The 12,249-nt window shown below is 38.3% G+C and overlaps 1 protein-coding gene across 1 annotated transcript in view; it reads left to right on the top strand.

The window, feature by feature from the left end:
• The window catches only part of PRMT3 (protein arginine methyltransferase 3), a gene marked incomplete at its 5' end in the record, with an annotated part of 104,290 nt that overhangs the window by 33,302 nt on the left and 58,739 nt on the right, over positions 1–12,249 (top strand). The window contains one exon of the mRNA XM_084632288.1: positions 2,076–2,175. Within this exon, the coding sequence (XP_084488414.1) occupies positions 2,076–2,175 (100 nt within the window). The remainder of the gene's footprint in view (positions 1–2,075; positions 2,176–12,249) is intronic.

Below are 12,249 nucleotides of genomic sequence, written 5' to 3'. Positions count from 1 at the left end.
TTTATAACTGCCTTACTTGTGGCACCTCAGAGACTAACCAGTTTATTTGAGCATAAGCTTTCGTGAACTATAGCTCACTTCATCGGATGCATTCAGTGGAAAATACAGTGGGGAGATTTATATGCATAGAGAACATGAAACAATGGGTGTTACCATACACACCGTAAGGAGAGTGATCCCTTAAGATGAGCTATTACCAGCAGGAGAGCGGGGCGGGGGTGGGGGAAGAAAACCTGTTGTAGTGATAATCAAAGTGGGCCATTTCACTACAACAGGTTTTCTTCCCACCTACCCCCCCCCCTCACCTATGTCTGAGTCGCGATTTCAAGTGCATTCGGCCCCCAGGAAGTACAATTACTCATCTGAATTAGTAGCATGTGGAAGAGGTCAATGAATAGGGTGTAACTGACTTACAATTTAAAGTTCATGGTGAAAATTAGGGTACAAATGAGGTGAATTAATCTGGTAAAAATTAGGGTTCTGAGTCAGATGACTATCCCCAGGGTCACATAGAAGACTCCTTAGTTAACTAACTGTGCTTCTGGCCTTGTCCTGAATACCTAATAGCTGTCCAATGAGTTTCTAGTGTGAAGCCTCACTGAAGTTGTCACTGTAATTTAGAACTCAAAAATAGACCTGCCAAATGAGGTACCCTGCATTTTTCTATAGTGTAGCAGCTAAATCACTGTTTACTACTGTATTGCACTTCACATAAGGAATGGATATAATGAATTTCCACTTTTTCAATTTACTGTTCCTCCTGCATGTATATTTTGGCCTTTGCTTTGGCTAGCTTTCTCTAGCTAAGTACTACTTGGATTCATTGATCTATTTAAAATTTCTCATTTATCAAACTTAATTCTAATTTCTTTTAGTGCATGTGTAGCAGCAGAAACAATTCTTTTTATTACTATTATTGCCCTTGGTGCTGTAAATTCTCAAAATATTTCAACAGAGGATTCTGAGGTTTGGTCAATATTTAATTGCCCCTTCATTCAAATGTTCATGTAGCCCATCATCCTTTCCATTTCTCCCTCGTGTTGTCTCTGCTGTGGTCCTCTAGATTAAAATTTTAATGAGATTACTGGGTTGCACTGAAAGTGAGGCATAGAGAGATTGTAGGAGTAAGATATCCAAAAAAGGGGCAGAGATAAGAATTGTGGAGAAATAAATTTCTCTGATGCAAATAATTATTCTGTCCTCTATAACATTAGCTGTCGTGATAATGCACATGCAAGAAAGATTGATATGGTGCAGTACAGAGACTGGAAATATTATAACTCAAGTTGTTTAGCCCTTAAATGGTAATGTGTTTTTATTCAGAAAACTGCAGCAACATGGCAAAGCGTACTTTTTGTACTGAAAATGTTTCTACTATAAATTGTGCATAAGGTAACATTGGAATACTGCAGTTACTAAACATTGCAGATAACACTGTTGCGGAAAGCACAATGAGGAAAGCGCCTTTATTGTAGAATAATATTATTGATCTATGGGGAGCAGTTGTTCTCAGTGACTTTGCAGTTGGTTTTGTTTGCACGTAATTTGTTTTTGTTAAAATAGCTTTGTGAGGGAGTTAATTTTCATCACTCATTAGCGTGCACTCGTCACAACACTCTAGGCTTATTCAGGGGGGTCAGAGGAGGAGAATTGGGAACCCATAACTGAAAAGAAAGGGGAGGCATATTTCATTTTCTTTTTCCTGTGCTTTGAGGCCAACAACTTTGTATGCACAGTGCACAGGGATGCCCCTGTAGATCTTCTACTGACCACCATCTTTTACCTGTCACTTGCCTGATAGAGTTTTTGGAACTTTTAGTATGCTCTTTGCTATCTTGAAAGATGACTCAAAAGAGGGAGAGTTCAAATTTTCTAACAGTAAGCACTAAGTTTTCTGAAATCTTACTCTACTACGGGTTCTTTATTGCACAGTAGAGAAGAATGTTTTACCCTTTAGAAAGGAGAACATGGAAAATGTAAACATTCAGGATAGATCTTCTGCTTTATTATTGAAACCTCTGTGGTGAGTTAACATTAAGGAGTCATCTAATGTTACTGATCTTGTGAAATTGTAGGCTGAATAATCTTGAAGATACGATTACCATTGTCAAAGGAAGAATTGAAGAAGTTGATTTGCCTGTTGAGAAAGTGGACATTATTATATCTGAGTGGATGGTAAGATGCACAAATAACTAAATGTAGTGCAAAAGGGTTGGTTTGTTTGTCAAAAGCATTAGCAAAATCAGTTTTACAAAAATAATCCTGATTTTTCAGTATAGACTGTTAACTGAATTTGGAAATCTGTCTTGCCTGAAGGAGAACTTTTGTCACCAGGGAAGGTGGAGAAAATGGTCCTCACTACCTGGCACCAGAAATACCCGATAATCCCTGACACCTCTTGTCTGGGTTGTCCCAATTCAAGATTTTTAAAGCACAGTTACATTGCCTTTTTGCAGTGTACTGTATCTGGTACAGCTCACCATCTATATTGAGTTTGCAGCTTGAGGCTTGTGTCGTTGATTGTGACTATATGGCATGATGTCCCAAAACTCATGGGTAAGGTCTTATAACATAGGTTTCATGTAGGAAGTCCATTAAAAATAATTGAGCTTTGCCGTGTATCTTGAAAAATCATCATCTTGCTTATACATAGTTACGTAGTGTAGCTAATCTTTTCAGCATTTGCAGAAATTATAAAACTACATTGGTAAGCATTAGATTACTTTGTTAAATGCACTCCCTCCCCCCACTCACCCCAACTGGTTTACATTTTATATTGGTATCACAAAATTTGTATCCGAATCCGATCCATGATCCGCAACATGGTCTGTGGATATATAGCAGATTTGTAGGGCTCTAGATATAAAATTTGGATCTGCATACATTCATGATCCGCAAACATGGTCCATGGATGTACATATCTACGGATTTACAGTGCCTTAGTTGTCTGATTCTCTCCATATACTTTGTCTAATTGGTCTGTTTTACACTCTAGTCTCTTTGGGACAGGTATCACGTCGGTCTTCTCATACAGTCAGCACTTAACAAAAATTAAGTAGCTGCTTATTGAATTTGCAGATGTACTCTTGGCTCTAACTGCATCGACCTTCCAAATAATTTTGCATTAAGTAGTTCAGAGTTGAAAATATGCAAATGTTCTGAGTTGCACTGCCCTTAGTTTCAAATATTTCATGCAGTTTTATAATAATGTGATACTTTGGTTTAATCACCTGTTAACTAAATTAATAAAGCTCCCAGTCTCAAGTTAGGCATTTTAGTTACTTTTGACAGTATAAATGCTTGCTATTTGGATGGCATTACAGTAGTTTATCTGTAATTACCTAGTGATAAACACCAACAGTGGAAATTCCAAAAGCATCTTAAGGAAAGACAATAGAAATGGTTTCCATAATACTTGGAAACAAACACACACGTGCACACATGGAGTAGAAACAGTTTTTTAAAATAATTTCTTTTTACAAGGATATGAAAAATACCAGTACAGATTTTAAAAATGTTATTTATATGGTAGTAGCTCCCAAGGCCTTTGTTAGAATTATGGCACTGTTGTATAATACACCATACAGACATTAGGAAAACAGATTTAGACTAAGCTTTGTGCAGCAAATTTATTCCAGAAAACTAGCAGAGAGCGATTAAACAATAGAAGGGAAGGCGGAAGAATGAGGATAATAGTAACAAATGAATTCCCTCTCTTTTATGCTTCTGAGTGTTTTTGGAAGAGATGTGACATATACAGAATAAAGTGTGGTATAAAGAGTTAGTGTTTCATTACAAGTTTCGAAACCACAAGCAAATATGCATATGTCTCGTGGCTTACAAAGCATTATTTTACAGTTCAAAAATGTGTATTGGTAGATCTTTCATACTTTTCATCTTTAAAGTCAATTACCTCAATCTGTCCTGGTCTCCGAGAGAGAGAGAGAGAAAACTGTAGCTAATAAAATGGGGAAATCTCGTGTATATAAAGCCAAACTGTTGGTTTTTGGAGGGGTGGGGGAAGAGTAAAGATCCAAATGACCTTTTGACCTTCTTGAATTAATAGCAAATATGCATCCTAATGAAAAGCTGGTACTCTTCACCTTTCCAAGAGCCTAAAGTTTCTAACCCTTGTGGGTCATGAGGTATTGGATCATAGACTTCCACAGATGCTGGATCAAATTATTGCCTGTCCTCAAATTAGTCTAACTTATTTTTGCATGGGAGATGTGAATTTATTAGGGTGAGGTCAGAAGGGAAGGGCTTCCCCTGGATGTTTTTAGAAGGTGACTACTTGAATCTGCTTAGAGATTTGGAATACAGAAGTAACTCTAGCAGATTCATAGAGTCCAAGGCCAGAAGGAGATGGATGGATTAGTGGCCAAAGGTGCAAGTGAGATGGTTAGCGAGAGAAACTTAATTTATCATCATAAGGATACTGTCACATGAAGATTCACACTTCAGCCCTACATGACAGGGAACTGATGGTCTTTTGTGGGAGTACAAGATGGAACTAGCAGTTTTTTTCAAAAATTCTCACCGTAAGCAAATAACTTTTTGATGGGAGAGTAAAAAAAATACCTTACCAGCTTGGGTGGGTAGGTGCAGTATCACTTGGATTTAAAAAAAAAAAAAAGAGAGAGAAATGGATGACCACTTGCACTAGCAATAACATTGTAACAACATTGCTGGTTGATCCTGCATAGTGACATATTACACTCTACAACATCTTTCATGTTTTACTTTTGCTTTGGTAACATTCCCAATCTATTGCGAATTTTCATTTTTGTTTAGAAACTTCAGATCTTGTATAGCACAGCGCTACTACATAGCTTCCAAGCAGGCTGCCTCCTTAAACCTTTTTCTCACTTAACCTTTAAGTTCCTTACTCCAGTGGAGCTATTGGAAGGGGAATGGAAATACTCATACACAGATATAAAATGAAAAATGGAGATGTCAAGGTTCCTCCCCCACTCTGAACTCTAGGGTACAGATGTGGGGACCTGCATGAAAAACCTCCTAAGCTTATCTTTACCAGCTTAGGTCAAAACTTCCCCAAGGTACAAAATATTACACCTTGGACAGGCCGCTACCACCACCAAACTAATACTGGTTACTGGGGAAGAGCTGTTTGGACGCGTCCTTCCCCCCAAAATACTTCCCAAAACCTTGCACCCCACTTCCTGGACAAGGTTTGGTAAAAAGCCTCACCAATTTGTCTAGGTGACTACAGACCCAGACCCTTGGATCTTAAGAACAATGAACAATCCTCCCAACACTTGCACCCCCCCCTTTCCTGGGAAATGTTGGATAAAAAGCCTCACCAATTTGCATAGGTGACCACAAACCCAAACCCTTGGATCTGAGAACAATGAAAAAGCATTCAGTGTTTTACAAGAAGACTTTTAATAAAAAATAGAAGTAAATAGAAATAAAGAAATCCCCCCTGTAAAATCAGGATGGTATATATCTTACAGGGTAATTAGATTCAAAAACATAGAGAACCCCTCTAGGCAAAACCTTAAGTTACAAAAAAGATACACAGACAGAAATAGTTATTCTATTCAGCACAATTCTTTTCTCAGCCATTTAAAGAAATCATAATCTAACACATACCTAGCTAGATTACTTACTAAAAGTTCTAAGACTCCATTCCTGTTCTGTCCCCGGCCAAGACGACTACAGACAGACACAGACCCTTTGTTACTCTCCCTCGTCCCAGCTTTTGAAAGTATCTTGTCTCCTCATTGGTCATTTTGGTCAGGTGGCAGCGAGGTTACCTTTAGCTTCTTAACCCTTTACAGGTGAGAGGAGCTTTCCCCTGGCCAGGAGGGATTTCAAAGGGGTTTACCCTTCCCTTTATATTTATGACAGGAGACTACTGAAGATATGAAGATATGAAGATGCAGGAGATTAGACCATGCTAGTTTTTAGTTTCAGCGTTCCATTCTTTGAGCGCATTCACTGGGAAAGTTATCACTGCTCTCATTTAGCAGACATTGTAGCAGACTAGTGGGATTAAATTTCCCTTAACAAAACTATGGAGGAAGGTAGAGCTGGTGGTACATAGCATAGAAAGTTTTTGTGGGTATCTCATTTTGTGTGCCTAAAACAAAGGTTTCGTGCTTTCTGCTCTACTTACCATCCTCATCAAGCTTAGAGGTAGGATGAATGAGCAGTTTGTCTCTTCTGTGAATTTTATTTGTGTTTCTTGGCTGGCTAGCAGGCAGGGGATGTTGATAAATAGCGAAGCCAGTCCTCCTCCTCTTTTCCAGAGACTGAATGCACTATTGGTAAAGCTGAAGGACTAAAATGTACATCTTAAGTCCAAAATGTAACTAAGATACCAGTTTGTTTCTGTTCTCCATTAAAACTAGCTTGTAAATTACTCGGAAGATATGAAAAAGTGTGGTCAGTTGAGAGCTACCTCTTCATGTAGTGTGTATCGAAAGGCATAATGCCAAAGACTGGAGCTAACCCAAGAGGCGGTTCCCTGCCAAGATTCCTCCCCAGCTGTGCATTCAGCGGAGAGACTGGTTGGCCTCGCAGCCCAAATCAGGAATTTCTTGCTGGGCATTTGGAGCAGATGACGACCCCACCATAATGATCAACATGGTTTGGAGCAGGACGATGGTGACCAAGTAATGACCCCTCCTCTTTTCCACACAAGTTGGCAAAGTATTTGAGGAAACTGTTCTGTTGTCTTACTGTTCTGCAATTATCCTTTTAGCCCTATTTACAGGTGGAGTCCTCATGCAGAAAAACTCTATAGAGCGAACAAAAATACATCTCTCCTTGAAGAGCTGCAATGTCCTCGAACAGTTAGATGGGTCCAGAGCTGGCATACGTGGAATTAAAGAGCTTATTTGCCTTTCCGCATAAAGCAGGGTCATGATTTAAGGTTGCGCCTTCTTCTTCAATGAACAAAGAGTTGGCAGTGTTAAGTGCTTTGGAGTAGTTTAATAAAAATAAGCTGTTAGAGTAGGAGTGATTGTGGGGATTCTAAGTAAGCAAATGTTGTGGTTGCCAGACTTCCAGGTTTTAAGTGACCAGTTCTGTGAATGTAGGAACATAAGATTTTTCTCAACCAGATTAGACCACTGGTCCAATATACAGTGGTGACTTACCTCTAGCATTGTACTTGTGGTGTTAGAAAAGGATGAACCTGCTATAATGCCCTTCAGTTGCCTTGTGTTCTGAACTATAGAAAACCTTAATTTACAGAACTATAAATATTATTGGCCACACAGTTATCCAGCCCTTAAAAAAAACAAAAACGTGACCAGTATATTTAACTTTTTGCCTTTGTCACGGGTGTTCTACAGGCAGGCTGATCAGATAGATCATTTTATTCAAAATGTAGTTCTTAAATTGATTGATTTCCACTTACTCTTGTATTCTGTATGAAGATGCAGCTAAAACAAACAATGCTCGTATATACACTGTCCATTGGCAGTCTGCAAATGTTTACCAAGTAGAGGATTTTCTTTGTGCATTTGTGTGTGTAACATTAGTATTTATACAGTGCTTCAAAGATATAAATCACTATGGGTGTCAAGTTTTGTTTATTACACCAAATTTAAGTAGAAGTTCAGAATCTTGCTATGAATACTATATTGTGAGCAGGTATTGTGTGCAAAATAGCTTGTTCGCAGGCAGAATCACGTTTATGCCCTTTTCCCTAGAGATAAAGATTTGGAAGAGGCAATGATGTCTTACAGCAATTAGAGTAATTCTACATACAGTACTTAACTGTGAAACGAGCTGCTATATGAAGTACTGATGCAAGTTCTATAGTTAAATTGAATCAAACATTCCTTACACAAAAATTAGGGTGGTGGATATTTTATTGCAAACATGAAACACTTTTTGACATATTTGCAAGTATTATATGCTGCTTGTGGAGAGGATGAGTGCAGGTAACTGAAAGAAAATAGTATGTTGCACCAGTGGGTTCATGGCAAAATATTCCTCTTCCAAAGCAAGGATTTTACAGTTGAATGAAACCTCCCATACTTCTGAGACAGTTAGACTCTTTTTTTTACATGTGGGTAGATGGAGGTATGGAGAGATTGTGACCTGTCCTAGTTAAAACAATGAATCCTTTACAAGCCAGGTATAGAACCCCAAATTCCTGTCTCTTAATCCTTCATTTCTTAGAATAGCTGACGTTCGAAGGAAAATCTTGTCAATTTTTCCTTACAGTAATTGCTATACATGTACCACAGTCAAGTCTGAAGCTCATCATTTTAGTGAGAGGGAGGGGTTGGAATGAGATGCAAATAATATTTGTTACTCCCTATTGGTAGTGGGAGCTAGAGAACGAACACTTTTTATAGTTGTATATTATTTTAAAAAAATCATTTTTATAAGCATAAAACGTTTGGTGCTTTTAATATTATTTACCACATTGTACTCAAACTTAACTTTTGTGATGACTTCATTAAACTTTGGAAGTAAGAGCTTATAATTTTGCCAGCAATAACACAACCTTCGAATATTTTCTTTGTGAGAAATCATAAACTATATTTTGCACTAGACTTGAATTTTTTTCGGTCTGTTACATTGTGAAGAGAAGCTATTTAAATGCTGAACACATTGATTCCTGTAAAGTAGTACGAAAATGATTTCTGCCCACATCCAATAGTGCGTATCAGATTTCTACTTTAAAACTTTCAGTTTGGCTTTTTTTCTATCTGTTCAATATTACACTTTAAGGACCACGGCGAGATGTGAATACTAATAAAATCACTGGGTTTTTTTGTTTGTTTGGGGTTTTTTTGAGGTGTGAGTTTGCTGTGAGTAAATATTGTTTCCCTGGCATATTTTGGAATTAACTTGCATAATATCATTAATTTCAAGGAGTGTGAAGGCCATGTTAATAAAATTTAAGGAGAATGGGGGATGCTGCAGACCAGGTGATGAAGTTCCTGTATAGCTTATTCTTCCTCATTTAAATGTGCCACAGCCTTATTTTGCATTTATTTGCTCCCTGTGAAATAGTTTTAAAGTAAAGAACAATTTAATAAAATCTGCAAATCAGTCTTTCTTTAACTAGAAAATTGAGAGACTGATTGTCCTGTTTGTGTACCTGCCAATGCAATATTATTCTGCAGATTATCAACTACAACTCCCTGTCCAGTTTATTCCACAGTCTAGCAGGCCTCATTGTTGGGCACTTATCTTGATGGTTAAAAATCTTCTTGCTTAAAGAAATAAGACTCTAATGGGGGAGTTAGGAAGAGATTTTTATGGTCAGGTTATTTGAAATAAGGCTCTAATGGGGGAGTTAGGAAGAGATTTTTATGGTTATTTTGTAGCTGCCTTCTGGAGGATTTCTTGTTTTCTTCTGAAATGTTGGATACTGGCCTCTATTGGAGGCAGGGTATTAGACTAGATGGACTAGTGGTCTGATCTGGTGCAGCATTTCCTGTGTTCTCTTTTTGCTATTACCACAAATCCTAATTAGGTAACAGAATATTATCATAACAGTTATTCAAGTGGCTGCCAAACAAGGTTGTTCAGTTCTTCCTTCCCTCCATCTTGGGTCCTATTCTGTACTGAAAGAGTTATCAACCAGTTTTATAAATGTCACATTTCAGGGCAACTGCACCTGTATTTCCCCTCAGTGGTTCAGCAAGGGCACCTGCTCTCAGGCTTTCAGCTCCCCAGCTGTTGCCTTTCTTGAGTGGCGACCCACACCTCTCTTCATCCTGACGGGTTATTTCCAGACTGAGCAGTTTCCTGCCTTTGCTGTGTTCCCAGCAAAAGACAGTCTGCCTAAATAGTTACTTGCTTCTCCCCTGAGAAGTGATACGCAGCGTAATTGCCACAGTTATAAGTTACCTCACAGCACTTCGTAAGCAAGCATAGTTTATTCTTAAAGAAAAAGCATTCCAGAGAAAACATTTAAAAAAAACAAAGAACCTACATGCATGTTGTCAAGGTTCCTTCCTCGCTCTGAACTCTAGGGTACAGATGTGGGGACCTGCATGAAAACCTCCCAAGCTTACTTTTACCAGCTTAGGTTAAAACTTCCCCAAGGTACAAACTATTTTACCCTTTGCCCCTGGACTGCCACTGCCACCACCAAACTTTATCTGGGTTCCTGAGAAAACGTAGTTTGGACATGTCTTTCCCCCAAAAATCCTCCCAACCCTTGCACCCCACTTCCTGGGGAAGGTTTGGTAAAAATCCTCACCAATTTGCATAGGTGACCACAAACCCAAACCCTTGGATCTTAGAACAATGAAAAAGCATACAGTTTCCTTACAAGAAGACTTTTAATAGAAGTAAAAAAGAATCATCTCTGTAAAATCAGGATGGTAAATACCTTACAGGATAATTAGATTCAAAACATAGAGAATCCCTCCAGGCAAAACCTTAAGTTACAAAAAAGACACACAGACAGGAATATTCATTCTATTCAGCACAGCTATTTTCTCAGCCATTTAAAGAAATCATAATCTAACACATACCTAGCTAGATTACTTACTAAGTTCTAAGACTCCATTCCTGTTCTGTTCCCGGCAAAAGCATCACACAGAGAGACACAGACCCTTTGTTTTTCTCCCTCCTGCCAGCTTTTGAAAGTACCTTGTCTCCTCATCAATGACCTCGAGGTCATTTCGGTCAGGTGCCAGCGAGGTTATCTTTAGCTTCTTAACCCTTTACAGGTGAGAGGATTTTTCCTCTGGCCAGGAGGGATTTTAAAGGTGGTTACCCTTCCCTTTATATTTATGACACATGTTAATAAGCTTACCAGAGTTCCCCGTTTTCTCCTCCCCCCCAATTGTCTCCAACATGGGCCTCTGGCAGGTGAGTCCTCCAAAGGGGTCTCTTTTGTAGTCGAAAGTTCATCACAGCCTCAGCTCAGAACTAGCACCCAGTTTTATGAGGCCTCAATAAGTCTAGTCCTTCCAACCCTTTGCTAAGGATTGGGCCCATCCACAGACCAAAGGTCTAATTTGTTTGCTGGATCGGGAAGAAGGCCCTGAGTCCCCTTAAACCCAGGCTGTTTGTTCAAAAGTCCTTTCTTTGTCTGAGAATCCAGACTGCACCTTTAAACTGTTCTCATATAACGGATGATCAGCTGCCCACTCTCACCCCCCACATCAAAGCTTTAAAGGCTGAGTTTGTAGGTGGGGGTTTCCAAGTATTTCCTAGGAAATCCACTTCATATGTATTGTCCCCAAAAAACCTTATTCTTTCCAGAGATTATATTAGTCAAGTGCCTAGAGGAGTTGCATACAGTTCCACAATAACAATTCACAATTGCATTTTTAATCCAGTAGATCCCAAAGGTATACCATTTATTCAGTAATGCTTATCTTAATTCCATAAGATTTGTCGATGTTATTGCAGGATATTGTCATTTGTCACATCCTAGAAATACATTTGACAAAATATTTCAGCTTTCAGCTCTATATGGAACTAAATAGGTATACTGGTATACCCTTTTTTATTGCAAGAGCTATGTTTCCTGTTGCATCCAAAGAAATGAACCCATTTACTTCCCTTTAGTGATGAGAACATGCCTAAATTGCTAGGTGTTGATCTGAAACTATATACACCATATTTTCTGTACTTTGATTTTAGTCCAAGTCTTCAGAATTTAACAATTTTAGGAAAACTCCTTTATTTTTCAGTGATTATGACAGAGTACAGGGTATTGCATTTCATGGACTAATAAAGAAGGAAATTAATATGTAGCAATATATGCTACTCAACTGGCAAGGGTTTTGTGAAACTGTTGAAGTAAATCTCTGCTCTCATACAGTATTTAAAAACTTGACAAATCCAGTTTTTTTTAATGTCAATAACTAACCATTTGTATTAATGTCTGTTGACAATTTCTGTAGCAGGGTCTCTTTGCATAGAACTGACCTTTGTAACTTTGCTTTAAAGGAATGTGCCCAATTTTTAGCAACATTTTTGTTTATCACTCAGGCCAGTCTGCTGATTTAAACTTCCTTGAATTTAATGCATAGAACTGTTTATTTTTATTGCCTTTTGGCAGCTGGGGAACTCTCATCATTTATGATTGTAAAACATAAAGAAAGGAAAAGTACCTTGGTAATTTGTTTTAACTATTGATTGTTTAGTGGAAGAATGGTAAACTTTGTAAGAGGGAAACACTACATTCCACAGCAGAGGATTTAAAGGGTTCTGTGTATTCAGTTTGGTCTTTTACAGAAAACATGTAATCTTTCACGTCTGTTAGTTCAGCCACTAGCAAGACTGACTCAT

This window comes from Lepidochelys olivacea, assembly GCF_965140295.1.
Source record: "Lepidochelys olivacea isolate rLepOli2 genome assembly, chromosome: 6".
Taxonomy (NCBI): Eukaryota; Metazoa; Chordata; order Testudines; family Cheloniidae; genus Lepidochelys; species Lepidochelys olivacea.
This window is presented reverse-complemented; position numbering and strand designations above follow the sequence as displayed.